A 14,737-nucleotide genomic window follows, 5' to 3' on the forward strand; every position below is an offset into this window, starting at 1 on the left:
CTTCAGGGGGTAGCTGAGTTAGTCCGTAGAGGATAAACTTAAAAAACAACAAATGGTCTGGTAGCACTGGACAGTCTAACAAAACATGTAGCTGGTAGCAGGAGCTCTTGTGGGCACAGCCCCCTTCTTCAGAGGAGCGGGGTTGGCTTAATTGTGTGTAACGCACAAGGGGCAAGGGAGGCTAGCTGGGACAGTGCAGCAGGCTCTCCCGTCTGCTGCCAGGAGCGGGAGGCACCGCGTGTGTCGCTCTGGCTGTCTCCCCCTTACGAGCCGAGCGTGGCACAAAAACCTGTGCGGTACTCTACCGCCTGTAGGACTGGCCCTTTACATGTCCAGGGCCAAGCACCTTTCCCAAGTGGAACTCTGATTGGTTAGGAGGCGGCCATTCCTCGTAACCAATCAGGGAGCTGATTATTACACTCCTTGGCCCTCAGCAGCAGCGTGGCGCACACCGGAAGTCAGTTTGCCCTGAGTTTAGACGCACCGGGGTGTGTAATCAGAAGCGCCGCTGCCCTGAGACACGTGACGCGCTGACCGCTTCCGCCTTGGGCACGCGCCGCTGCAGGGGCACGTTCTGCCTAGCGGGAGGAAGCGGCAGGCCTAAAGGAGGTTACTGCGCAGGCTCGGGGGGAGGCGGCGGGGGAAAATGGCGGACAGCAAAGCGGGAGAGGAGGCGCTGAAGCAGCCGCAGGCGGAAGGAGGTGAACACACAGCGCCGCTCGCCCCGTCCCACCCCCTCCCCCGCGGGGGGGGGAGACCCCAGATCGGGCAGGGGAGGGGGCCGAGTGGGGGCAGGGGAGGGTGGAGGCCGCGGTCTTGGGCTGCTCAGAGCCCGGCCTGCTGCTCCGCTCTCGGGCGCGCAGCCAGGGAGCAGCGTCGGGCTCCCGGTAGCGGCCCGCGCGTGACCGGCCGCGTGGGGTGAGTCACGGACCGGCCCTGGCTGGCGGGTTTTTTCCCCTAGCGAGGGAGGCGCGCGGGGGCCGGGGCGTGGCAGGTCCTTGGGCTGCGGCAGCGGCGTGGGGGTGTCACCTGCGCTGATTGGGACCGACCCGCTGGGGCCCGGGACTGTCTGGCTGGGGAGGGACAGCAGGGGCTGGGTCATCCGCCTTTGATGCGGTAAGGCCGCTAGGCCACCTGATCTCAATTAATGTAGTACCCGCATCTTCGAAATGATGTCTCGTGGCGTACCTCGTCATAGGCTTTTGGTTTTATTTTGCTACTCGAATTGAGGGAAAATGGCCCCTGTGTGCTCTGCTCATACTGGATTGCACCTGGTAGTTAAACTTCATCTTTAAAGTCAGTGGATCTGCTCCTCCATTACTTAACTAGGTAAAGTTTCTGTCCTTCAGTGGGAATCTTGCCTGGATGAATATGGCAGGATTTGGTTTAGTAGTGTCAAGGAATGTCAGTATTTGTCACGTTTCCTGACGCTTTAAGTTTTACATAAAGTGTCCCGTAGATTAACTTGCGTAAACAAACACGCATAATTTTTAACCAAACTGCCTGATGAGCCTCTGTAACGTATATTGAGAGAAATCGTGTATATTGAAATTCCAAAGGCTCTATAATACCTCTAGCTCTTAAGGATCAGGTGGTTTTTTGGTTTTTTTTTTTAATATTTTGATAGTACCTCTACAGTTCTTGGTAAACTAACATATTCCTTACATGCTGCTTCAGATGTTATACTTCTTTTTTGGTAGCAGCTTGTAAAATTTCAGATAGGCACATAAGCATTGTGATTTTAGTCCTTTTTACAGATTATCTGTACACAAACATTTGTTTTTGGGTAGTTCCTTAAACCTCAGTGATTTAGGAAACAGTAAATTAGATGCTAGTAATTCAGTGACTAACTAGTTTTGTAGATATGTAGTTTTCAATGGGCCACATGTAACCAGGGTCAGAAGAATATTATTTTAATTAGAAATGAAAAGTTGGCCAACACTCTGGAGTTATTCCTTATTCCTTACTCTTTGGAAACTGATATGAAATCCTTTTTTCCCCTGAGTTACTGAAAGCCTCCCAAAATGAACTTAGGTGGGAAGTGCTTTTGTAAAAATTTGACTCTTAATAGTCCTACACTGAAGTCCAGAATTCACAACTTTGCCCACAAATTGCTCATTTACATGTCCTTGTCGACTTGCAATTGAGTTTTCTTCTTCAACACTCCTCTAGCTAGCTATGACCTAAAAACCAAGCACAGGTCTGAGAAACTATCAAAATACAGTAAAACTCCAATTGTCCGGCATCCAGTGGTCCTGCACTCCTGTTTAAAGTAGCCCAGTGGAGGTTTCCCTCCAGTACTTTATTTCTGTAGGTAACAAATAAGAAAGCCAGAAGCTAGTCTTCTCATTGCAAAGCTTTTCTGGGTGTCCTCAAGTGAAATTTTTTAGCTTCTCTAAATTTCACTATACATTCGAGTTTTTGTGCTGTCATTTTTTCTAATATAATTCTACCTCTCTTTCTACCTCCCACAATGATCACAGCTACAGTAAACTTCTGATAATCAAGCACCTTTAGGACCCAGGGGGTGCTGGATTATCAGATATGCCTGCGTACCAGAAGGGGGGCTATGAGGGGTCTGGGGTGGGGTCGGTGGGGAACTGCGCAGACAGAGAGAGGGCAACCCTTGCATACAGCTGAAGTTGATTTCAGCTTCAGGTTATCAGTATTCCAGGTTGGCCATTAATTTAATAATTTTTAAATATAATGATTTAGTTGTTCTGGGCAGAGCTTCTTTTTTGCCCTTTCTGAATGAGTAAGCTGTTCTCCTTTGTAAAAAATCACACTCTTGAAAGGCAAAACGGACATGTTTTATGATACATGCTCCTACTAGTGTTTTCCCCCGTATCTATACTATGCTTTCTTATAGTGTTTGGGGCCCTAGAAGGGTTTAAATAACGTTAAAATACATAGTTTGGCTTTCTGTGGCTTTATAGGAAGGTGCTCAGAGGTCCTTACAAAAAGACTTAAAGTGGGGGGGGGGGGTTAGGGTTGAGAGAATAGGAGAATGTGTAGGGGACACACAGGAGGTTTTAGAGACCAGAAAATCATCATCATACACCTTTTCCTATTCTGTACTAATGTTGTCCCATGTATAATGGTATTGTGGTTCTAAGATCTGGCGGCACCAAAATTCTATATGTAGTGACAATGAAGGGCTCTATCTTGTTGCAGTGATATTCAGTGCATATTGCTGCATTTTTATTTTTATTTTTTTTTAGAAAACTGATTGGCATGATTATGCAAGCCCATCTGCTGATTTCTGCAAGATTTTTCAGTAGAATCAAGTCCTACATTCTTAAGAGGGAGATGCACACAATTTCAGAACAGGACCTAAGTACTTGCCATATTTATCAGTTACCTGAAATATTACATATGGGCACTTGCAAGAAGATCTCTTGAAATAGCTAAGATTCAAATGCAATTGTAATTTTCTTGTTTGTGAAAAAGATGTACTTTTTCATGAATAAATTCAGAGAAGACTCATCAATTTTGGTTAAACTTCCAATTCAGGTAACTTCTGCCAATCCTGAAATACTAATAAAACTATAATCCAACCTCAGCCAACACTGAAACACTGCATAGTCAACTTGCCAGACTTGAATTCTTGAATAAGTGCCATTAAAATGGCAATTTCTTGAATAATTGCCAGAAATTGAATTCTCAAACAGAGTTCAGGCATGTTGTAATCACTGATGAATAATTGCATGCTTTTTTTCTTAGTTGTGTCAGATCTGAATAATCATTTTTCAGTTATTCCTCATAGACTCTTACAGGAATACACATCACTTTGTTTTGCTCTTGTAAACAACATTTACATGTTGCTTGTCAGCAATAAACCCACTGCCTTAGCTTCTATTCCTTCCGATAAAGCAAGAAAAATTCCAGAATGAGGAATGAAAGAGAAGAGAATAACACAATAAAGAGAATTAGCCTGCCAGACTGTTGACTGAGAAAATGCTTTTTTAAAAAAGCAATAATATAAAATCCTGCTGGCTCTTCATCCTTCCTTCCTTTTGTTTGTGATCCATAGCCTGCAAACCAGCAAGGGTTTTCTCCCCAGAGTAATCCTATATTTGAGTTTGTTGTGAGATTCCCGGGTCTTCCTTTCCTTCCAGTTAATTTGGACAGCTGAGTGTAGTAGCTAAAACTGACTTCTGCCTTCCACGCTTTACTGATTTGGACTTCAGCTTAATTATCTGGACATTGGCTGTCTATAGTAAGCTTTGTGACAGTGTTAGAGACCAATATTTCTTTCAGCATTTTTAGAAAGTCTTTTATGGTCTATTGGCAAGACAGTGTATTCCAAGTGCAGTGGTGTTTTTGTGACTGAAAGATTTTTAGTTAATATAGCGTTCTATATCCCAAGCTATCATTTTCTGAATTTTAGAAATGAAAACTTTGGTTAATTACACAAAAAACTTCTTTGCACATAGGGCTGCTTTAAGGCACACTTGGAAAAATTATCCCGTAATGTATATTTAAAAATGTCAAATGGAATAGCATTAGAACTCTGAACATTGCTATTCTTAAGTAATTTTTTCATTGTCTCCTCCTGGATTCTGTGTGTCTTGTCTGTAAGTTTATCCTTTTCTTCCCCCCTCCCTTCCCCCTTGCTTTTACTTCTCTCTTCCTAGGTGGAGTTGAGTAGCAGCACAGGCTAGTATTACTCATGCATAGTGAAACTAATTAGCATTGAGCTCCTAGTCAGTTTCACTATTATCGTCTCAAGGGTAAATAACTATTGTTAGCATCTGGTTATTGTTTTGCTGAGTGATACAGTGAGATAAAGATATGTCTTGCTGCCCAGGCAAGAAATATGATGGATGTGCAGTTTGTATGACTTGGGAAGCATGGCAGGGAAATTTATACATAGATGAAGGATACGGATGGGCAACATGCATCAGCATTTAAGAAAAATAGTAGGGCTGTATTGTGGAAGTATCATGTTTAAGATCTAAGATGAATGTCATTTAAAGACTTCTTTTATGCTAGAACAGCATGATGTCCCCTTTTGTAGATTTCTCTGTTTCTTTATTCCCTCTGTTTCTCTGGATTTTTGTTTCTTTCCCCTGAGTCTGCAACCTTGGAATCACCCCTAGTTTTGAACTGCTGTTTTTTTCCACATGGTTGCTGATAATTGTAGTGAGCAGTGTAAGGCAATCCCTTCGCTCGGGGTCTGAATTTGATGCCTGTGTGGTGCTCCCATCACCTGCTTTCCTTTGTGGCAAGGGACCTAGTTCAGTACCAACTTGGTTATATAGTTCTCCGGCCACTAATGTGAAATGCCTTTTCTGTTCATTCTTCATCAATTGTTCTCTTCCTCCTGCTCTTGCGGCAGGTAACAGGCTGTGCCCTTGTGTGTACTGTTTCACCAGCTCCAGGAGCACAGTAAAATTTCCAAAGACCATTGGTGTAGTGGAGAGAGTTCTGTATATGAGCACAAGTGTGATGTCCGTTCTTTGCTTCATGGGTCACTTATGCAGGAAAAGGGCATTTCCTATGACTTGGTGCAAACCCAGGGATAATATAAACTTTTCAAAAGCACTTCACTTCAATTAGCTCTTCTGGTGCTGATTCCCCTTCTCAGATGGACTTCCCAGTTGTATGGAATTGAGGGAGGTGGACTAATAGTGATTAGAAATAATTAGGTTGAAGCTTCAAGTCTCAGATACTTGTATGCTTTTAATGATCTGCTAAAGGATCCTGTAGACAGATGTGGGCATCCTTATGTAAAGAAATCTAATATATTATCTAAAATTAAATTGTGTATACTAGATTTGAAACTGGAACCTCCAGATGTGAAATGTTAACTTGTGCAACTGCAACCTAGACCTCAGATGATTGTTTATAAAATTAAATGCAGCTCTCTAGATAATCTTTCAGACCCATATTAATTATGAGCTGATGCTTTGTTGCTTTTTCAGACTTGTGTAATGTAGAGATTTTTTTGTACTGCTTTAGTTAAGTGCTTGCAGTTTCTTTCACTGTTTGTATTTATGTGCTGTCTGCTGTATATGCAGCAGTGGAAGAGACTGCTGGCACTGTAATAACCCTCCCCATAACAATGCTTTATGAGGTTGCTGCACCCAACAATCTGCTCAGCAAAAATAGCTCATCTTGGTAAGTTGTTTCGACTTCACCAGGACCTGAAGAAGAGGCAGAAAAACCTGTGAAAACTAAGACTGTTTCTTCCAGTAATGGAGGGGAAAGTTCGAGTCGCAGCGCAGAGAAACGGGTAGCTGATGAAGAAGCTGAAGATTTCACCACAAAGCCCGCTCCTGCCAAAATGTCCAAATTTGGATTTGCCATAGGCAGTCAGACAGCAAAGAAGGCACCTGCAATATCCATCAAACTTGGAGCAAATGTAAGATGTTTGATTTATTTTTAAGTGAAACGTAAGACCATGGGAGTATGTTTGAGGGACTGACTTTTAGAGAAAGCTAATGAAATATCATGCAGTGAGATTAACTAAAAATATTGATGTTGACATATGGGGAAGAATTGTAGAGCCTATCCTTTTGTTCTAGTAAGTGTTTGAAGGGTGTAATGCCAACAAGAATTGTGTAGAATTGTCTGAGAGCAAGAATAATTGGAGAAAATGAACCCTTGATTGTCCGTGAATATCTGACATAATGGTCTAACAATATCCAAGCCTAGAATAGTTTCCCATGGGCAGTGTAGAAACTTCAGTGCTCAGGACACTTATAACTAGACTGGACTAAGCGCTACATCTTTCACTGACACCTGTGAGAGGACTGGTAATTCTTTGCCATCTTTAACTTCAAGGATATTATTTTTGCTTTGGAAAAAATATTTTCTCTCTTGCTGCTTCTTTCATAAGTCCAGTTAGTTTAACTTATACAAATGCCTCTTTGGCGGATTGATTTAAAGATCCTGGAATGTTGTCATTGCTGCTGAGATCAGTATCCACATGTACAGGAAGAGGGACTCATTACCATACCGCATTTCAAAGAATCCTAATCTTCCTGCTGTCCACGACAGATTTGATAATTCTTGCCTGTTTATATGGACATATTAAATTAAATTGAAGAAGTTTCCAGTTGCCAATCAAATGGATATTTACTTTCCTCATTGACTAATGTGCTTCACTGTTCACTATTCTGGGACAGGCAAGCATTGGCGTCTTTACTTTTTTTTATACAGTTCTCTGATATCATAATGAAGTGTACGTTGTAGGTTAAGTTCAATCTCTCTCCTCAAGACTTCTATAATTGTCTGCATTTTACAAACCAGCAGAAGGTAAAAGATTGCTCAGTAGTATGTTTTTCCAAAGGCATGTTGCTTTCAAATCAGAAAAACGAAACAAAATTTTAGAACATACACAATAAAGTAAACCCAGTCCTTGAGAAATTGACACAGATGCCTTTTGAGTAAACTAAGCAAGTTCAAAAGGCTCATAATATTTCCAGCTGGCTTATTTTAGTGACTAAGGGCTTGTCTTCACTTCTGGAAGATCAGAACTCTCGAGAGTGATCTTCCAGTGTTCGATTTAATGGGTCTAGTAAGGATCCACTAAATTGAATGCTCAGGGTGTACCTGTCGACCCTGGAACTCCTTGCAGTTACAAGGATTAACAGAAGTTGACTGTTTCTCCTGTCAACCTTCCATTCTGGCACCACCTCAGAAAATCAATGCAAGGTATGTTGACTCCAGCTACGCAGCTCTTGTAACTAGAGTTGCATATCTTGCATCAGTTTTCTCCATCTGTGTCGACCTGGCCTCAGCGTACTAAGGCTTGCAACTATATTTGCATCTGTATTTGATCCCTGGCTTTTCCTACTGGTCTGTGCTGATAGCTCTGGGCAAGGTAAACTTTTTAGAGTAATTGTTCTTTCCAGGCAAGATAATGCATAGATGTGGATGCATCTACATACTGAACCTAATCCTGTCGCTCCCCAATACCTAATATTATATGTAACCAGTGTTAATGTATGTTGAATTTCACCATCAGACTACAGAAGTGGGGAAACATTGTACCCTAAAGCAGGATGGTGCTATATAAATCAGTAATGATCAGCAGTTTAACTTTTTCATCTTATTTTCCTTTGGAGTCATAAATTGTGATTCCTCTTGCATTATAGAGTTCATCAACTTAGGTTTTGATGGCTTCATATACTTTGAATAGAGGAAGTGTGTCTGCTGGGAAGCATAATCATCTTTATATTAAAACTGAGCTTTTTGTCAACAAAGACCTCCTGTGTGAAACAGTCTGTTGCTACCTTATGCTTTTGAATTGGAAATGTTAGTTAAAAAGCACTTGATTATTCAATCAATAAAAATATTAAGAGCTATTAAAGTACAAAGACAAACATACTCGACCTCCCAGTGTTACCACACAGGAGTATTTTCATCTGTCATCGGGAATAAAGAACACATGTCACATGGTCAAATCTTGTGTTCTTTTACATACAGGCAGTCCCCGGGTTACATACAAGATAGGGACTATAGGTTTGTTCTTATGTTGAATTTGTATGTAAGTCGGAACTGGCTCCAGATTCAGCCGCTGCTGCTGAAACTGACCAGGGGCTGACTACAGGAAGCTGGAGGCAGAATTGCTCTGCCCCCAGCTTCCTGGAATCAGCCACTGATCAGTTTCAACAGCGGCTGAATCTCGAGCCTGGGACAGAACAGCTGGGCTGCCAGGTAGGTCCGTGCAGGACCAACCCAGCAGCACCCCAGCTGCTCTACCCCAGGGTCCACAACAAAAGCCTGGTCTGCTGGGGGGGGGGGGGCGCACTAGCTGCGCCCCAGCAGACCAGGGACACGGGGAGTAAAGCCGCAGCGGCGGCAGGGTGCCGCACCTCTGAGGCTTTGCCAGAGCAAAGCCTCAGAGGCACGGGACCCCTCCTCCTCCCCGGCTTTGCTCCAGGTGTCCCTGGTCTGCTGGAGACGGTCCCCAGCAGACTAGGGGAACCCGGAGCAGCTTTTCTCGCCCCGGAGGTTGAGGTGGCGGGACTGCTGCGCTCTGGGCGGTCCCGCTGCCTGCGAGCTCCGGGGCGAGAGAGCCCCGTTCGTAAGTGCGGATCCGACATAAGTCGGATCCGCGTAACTCGGGGACTGCCTGTAGTTGCCATAAACTGCTGAAATGTGGATTTAATTTCCCATTTTGTGCATAAGTGTCTAGGTGCATTATTGCATTATGTTTGCAAAAAACTATGCTCCCTTGAATCTTCTATTAGAAAACTGCTTTCTGCCAGATTTAAAGAATTGTCTTGACTTTTAGCTTATCCAGTTAGAAATCAATGTATGAATGTGTTTAAAAATTACTTCAGTTTCAGTGAAGATCTTTAATGAATTCCATTTTTAAAAGTCTTTTGAAAGGTTAAATGGATGCTAGTCAAGTAAACAGACTTGTCTGATTTTATTTGGTGTATTTTCTATCTTTTAGAAACCTAAAGAGCCTGCTCCTACCCTTGCTCCAAAAACACTTTCTGTAGCAGCAGTGTTCAATGAAGATGATGATGTAAGTAAATGCCACATGATGGCTTCATTCACTAAAGAGGGAAGTTGAGCAGTATGAGTAAAGTACTCTGTAAGCTTCTCCACAAAAAAGGCCAATGTACTACAGTTTAGAACTGATCCAGTGTTTCCCTTAAACAGATGGTTGGAATTTATTATTTCATTATTTAATAGTAATAACAAAAACAAAACCAATTCAACCATAAATTTCTTTATTAAATCTAAAGGTTGAATGATACTTATAGGGACTCTTCCAAATGTGCCTTAAATGCCTAAACAATCATCGCACCCAGATAGTAATGCACAGTTATAAGCACTGTTCAGATGATTACAACAGGACTATACCTGGGGTGCTCAAACCTACAGTGGCTGGCTCCAACACTGGACAGCAGGTACTAGCAATGAACTTAAGAGTTTATCCTTTTAATGATCAGAACCTATATGACTTCAGCCACTGCTTTAAGCTATTCTTGATCATTAGTGTTCTGATAATTCCAGTTAGCGCCATTCCTGATAATTATGGTCTTTTTTTTTTTTTTTTTCAAAGACGACTTTTAGAAGTTACCTTCCAGAACTGTTCTTTCCAGTTAAACCACATTCGTTCAAGGCTTTGTCACAGCTACTAAGCACCCATACTTTACACTAATTGCAGAGCTTAGATATAAAAATAAATGGTCAGTTAACTGACAGGTCAGTATGTGTGATGACTAGAAATGTTAATAAAATTTCACTAGAAAAAGAGGCTAGTAATGTCATTTTCACTTACGGAATTTGAGCCCAGATCTTCAAAATGACCTGCAGGAAACCAGTTCAAAGTCTCAATGCTGCTTTTTATAAAAACTGGTATCTAATTATTTTCCAGTGAGTTAGTACAGAAGCTGATGTAAATGATAGGTTCCTAACAACAGTTAGTAGTTCTGTTACCACTTAAAGAGATCTTGGTGTCATTGTGGGAAATTCTCTGGAAACATCCACCAGTATGAAGCAGCACTCAAAAAAGCAAACAGTGTTTGGAAGTGTTAAGAAAAGAATAAAGTATAAGACAGAAAACATCTTTTTTGCCCCCTCTAAATCCATGGCATGCCCACATCTTAAATACTGCATGCAGATGTGGAATCCTCAAAAAATATGCATTTGAATTGGAAAGCGTTCAGAAGAGGGCAACAAAAAGGATTAGGGATGTGAAGGAGTATTTATAAGACTAAGACTTTTGAGCTTGGAAAAGGGGAGTCGTAGCGGAGATCTGATTAGTGTGAAGAAAGAAAATAAGGAAGTGTGTTATAATAAGGAATATATAACAAGAACTAAGGCTCACCAAATGAAATTGATAAGCAGCAGGTTTAAAACAATCTAAAGGAAGTATTTTTTTCACAACACATGGTAGCTGTTGTGAAGGCCAAGACTAGAACAGGATTTCTAAAGAGAACTAGATGAGTTCATGGAGAATAGCTCTGTCAGTGGCTGTTAGCTGGGATGGGCAGGTATGGTGCCCCCTAGCCTCTGTTTGCCAGAAGCTGCGAATGAACAACACCGGGTAAGGGTTTTAAAATGTGATTATCTGATAGGCAGCAAGGGAGGGTGGGGGAAGCAACTAGTCACGTCTCTACTAAAGATGTTAAATATTGGTTAATTGACTAGTTGATAGGCACTTCTGCATTCCTCCTTTGAAATGAACAAGAGCCTCCACTGGGGACTCTTGTACATTTCAAAGGAGGAATGCGGAACTCCTTGTGCGGCCTGGGGTCAGCAGGAAGTCCCGCTGACTTTGGGCTGCACGCGGGCACGCCAGTCTTTAAATGTACAAGAGTCCCCAGCAGGGGCTCTGGTGCATTTCAAAGCCGCAACGCAGCATGGAGCCTGGGGTCAGCGAAGGATTCAGTCCTCCACTGACCCCGGGGCTCCATGCTGCGCTGCCAATTTGAAATGCCACACGGAGCTGGGGTCAACAGGGGACTCCCCAGCTGACCCCAGGTTCCATGTGGTATTTCCCCCAGAACCTGCGGTCAGCTGGGGATTCCCAGCTGATCCTGGGCTCCAAAGGGTCATTTTGAAATGCCACCTTGGAGTTTCAAATGAGCAACGCCACACAGCTGCGCCTAGGCTCAGCTGTGCAGAGCTGCCTCTTTGAAACACGGAAGGGAAGTTAGATAGTTGACTAGTCCTTAAAATCCTTAGTCACTACTTGACTGTCAGATAAGCATTTGCTTATTGGATAGTCGGCTAGTTGCTTACATCCCTAATGGAGTGGATCACTTATGCACATATTGCAAAAGTGCTTTTCAGTTGTCAGTCCATTTCCCATCTGGCCCTCTTTCTTGTGAAATGCTATATTATCTGTTTTAGGGATGTTAAAGACTAGTCAACAATCCGATAAGCATTACTTTGAAACCCCAAGGCAGCTGCTGCACAGCTGATAGGTGGATCTGCTGTGCAGTCGCTGCTTCTTTAAAATGCAGCCTCTGTGCGATTCAAAGGGGCAGCTGCAATGGAGCCAGGGATCAATTGGGAACTCCCCAGCTGATTCCAGGCTCCCTGTGGCACTACTCCTGGAATCCAGGGTCAGCTGGGGAGTCCGCGCTTTTCAAAGGGGCAGCTGCTATGGAGCCCAGGTTCCAGGGGAGTGCCATGTGGACTCCCCAGCTGACCCCAGGTTCCATGTGGTATTTCCCCCAGAACCTGTGGTCAGCTGGGGACTCCCCAGTTGACTCTGTGTCCCACTGCCCCTTTGAAATGTGTGGAGGTGGCAGTTTCAAAGGGGCAGCTGCCACACAGCTGATCCATGTACATAGGAAAAGAAAAGAAAATTGATAGGTGGATAGAAGAGGAGATGCAGGAAAGAAATCTTTTAAGGGTGACATCAGTGTTATTCCTCTTCTAAGATTTTCCTGATGTTTGAGTGTCATTGCCACTTCTTGGACCCTATGATTACAGAATGTTAAATGGTCATGAGAGCACTTTCAGGTGTTTACATGGTGGTGATATAACATATGCTAATTTAATGGGCATATTTGCTCTGGGGACAAATGGTGAAAGGTGATAACTAACAAAATGTAGCTGTTGATAAGAGTTGTACTGCATATTTGGCATCTTATTGGATATGAATAAGCGTCCTTCATAGTATGAATCAACTTATCAGAGGCAACCTCCTTCATTGCTGTTCATGACTTTACAGACTAGAGCCACTGTGTTTTAACACATTTTTCTGATGGGTAGTTAGCTCCGTTTCATGCTAGGCTTCTGAATGTTCAACATTGAAGAATAAAAATTGAAAATATGCCCTAACATTCATGCTCTTTTTGTAACTAGAGTGAACCAGAAGAAATGCCTCCAGAAGCAAAGATGCGCATGAAGAATATTGGAAGGTAGATCAGCTTTAACCTCATTTTTCCAAAGAAGGTGGGAGACGAGTTGATTGTGTGGGGAAGGATAGTCCTACATATGGTTCAGAAATGTATGGAGGGCGAACAAATTAGTGTAGCTGTAGTGTCAGTTTTTGCAGAAATGAGACAGTGTAAACTTGAATTCCTTTTATGTTTCACTTGTGGCTAAATGCTGGCCTGCAGTTATGCACCCATTTAAATACCATCTTAGGTTTGCTAGAATGAAATGAGAGAGATCCTACCTCTTCCTCCCACAGGATAGAAATTTGGATGCAGCTAATTTGAAATCTGGGTTGTTACTAAAACAAGAAGCAAATTACATCTGTTCTTCCTCATTTTTTTGTCTAACTATTTAACTCAGATTTTTCCTAGCCCCAGTCTGGTTTTACCCTTCACAATATAAATATTCCCAGACTAGGGTAGTCTGTTCAGAACTTGAACTCCCTCTACATACGGAAAAAGGGGCTTGGGTTGAACCTGAAGGTGTTTTAAGGATTTAACCTCATAAGAATTAGTTTGGTATGACTCCACCGTAACACACTCTCCTTATGGGGATTTAACTCTTACAGATAATAATTTGAGTATAGGTTACATTCTTTATACCTATATGTATTTTTCTGTATTTACTGCATCGTTCAGAGTCAGTCAGGGCCAAATTAGGCTCTGATGTAAGCAGGACATCTTGAAAGGCATTGCACCCACAGATGAGGGCTGAGTTTGGGCCTCACAACCTAAGTCATTTAACATTTTATTTTTTAAAAATTCCTTTCTGGAAGCTTACTATTGAAAGATGCAAAATTGACAGGCCCATCCTGTGTGGTTTTTTTTTTTTTTTTTTTTAAATCCATAGAGCTGGTATTTCACAGGCAGCAACAGTGCAGCTTGCCTCTCGTGTTGTCCCCCTCTTTTCTCTGCCATGAGTCTCAGGCTGATTTTGGAGGGATAAGTTCTGGGGACAGCTGACAACACTGCTACTTGTGGTGACTTGACAGACACCTGTTCACTGGACACCAACTGAGGGAACTAAACTCATTTCACTTAAGAAGCCCCCGAAAAGACTTATCAACAGTTGTAATTTTTGGTCACTCCTGAAAAGCTGGCTGTGAAACAGCAAAGTGAAGCTGAAATGCCTGAATCACATATCCAGTTCTCCCAACTATTAAACTAATTTCCACATCTCACTTTTTTTCAGAGATACACCAACCTCAGCAGGACCAAATTCTTTCAACAAAGGAAAACATGGATTTTCTGATAACCAGAAGCTATGGGAACGGAACATAAAATCTCATCTTGGAAATGTCCCTGAGGAGGATGACTAAATATCTGTTGATATATTGGTGGAGGGGGGAGGGCAGGGTGTGACATTAAAGGAACAGTTTCCTTTTTTAAGAATGGTCTGAGATTTACATTTGGAACCACTTTTTCTAAGGAATGAGTGGTACAATAACTGAGTTTGAAATTAGAGGTAATTTATGTTTTGTATACAGATTTCAAGGCATTTGCTAATTTTGTAGTTATGTGATTAGTTTCAAAAGGTTACAAATAAAGAAATTGGAAGTGGTACTTTTTAAATTTTTTGTGGGTCATAGCAACTAATATGGTAAGATGGACAAAAAAGGTTACTGTCTCTTTAAGATTGTTGTTGGATGCTACTGCACTCTGGCTTCTAGCTCCCTCTTTCATCAGATAAATATGTGGATCCTAAGATGGCTGTTAGAGAGGGAGCAGTGCCTTGTGCTAGAAGTATTACTGGGGTATTAATTTGAGCATAAATTTAGACAGAGTAGAAATCTTAATTCCTCCCAGTCACTTTTTGTTCTTCACAACCTAGGGATGGTGTTGCTCTGACTAGCCATGGTAGCGGCATTAGCTCT

The 14,737-nt window shown here is 42.3% G+C and overlaps 1 protein-coding gene across 2 annotated transcripts; it reads left to right on the forward strand.

The window, feature by feature from the left end:
• Positions 1 to 541: 541 nt before the first annotated feature.
• Positions 542 to 14,426, forward strand: PCNP (PEST proteolytic signal containing nuclear protein). Of its 2 annotated transcripts, none has more exons than XM_075907785.2 (5): positions 542 to 701; positions 6,147 to 6,367; positions 9,413 to 9,487; positions 12,790 to 12,845; positions 14,056 to 14,426. In XM_075907785.2, the coding sequence occupies exons 1-5, from the start codon at positions 647 to 649 to the stop codon at positions 14,180 to 14,182; spliced, it is 534 nt and encodes a 177-aa protein (XP_075763900.2). In that variant the 5' UTR covers positions 542 to 646; the 3' UTR covers positions 14,183 to 14,426. The 2 variants fall into 2 exon arrangements, with proteins under 2 accessions (XP_075763900.2, XP_075763909.2); XM_075907794.2 differs by lacking the exon at positions 542 to 701 and adding an exon at positions 6,068 to 6,123 and having other exon boundaries at positions 6,199 to 6,367.
• Positions 14,427 to 14,737: the final 311 nt, after the last annotated feature.

Source organism: Pelodiscus sinensis, chromosome 1 (assembly GCF_052426305.1).
Source record: "Pelodiscus sinensis isolate ZL-2025 chromosome 1, ASM5242630v1, whole genome shotgun sequence".
NCBI lineage: Eukaryota > Metazoa > Chordata > Testudines > Trionychidae > Pelodiscus > Pelodiscus sinensis.

Coding starts and splice junctions, on each gene's coding strand:
- PCNP (XM_075907785.2), top strand. CDS start 647: ATGGCGGACAGCAAAGCGGGAGAGGAGGCGCTGAAGCAGCCGCAGGCG. Junction 9,488..12,789: donor TGTTCAATGAAGATGATGAT/GTAAGTAAATGC, acceptor TTTTGTAACTAG/AGTGAACCAGAAGAAATGCC. Junction 12,846..14,055: donor CGCATGAAGAATATTGGAAG/GTAGATCAGCTT, acceptor ACTTTTTTTCAG/AGATACACCAACCTCAGCAG.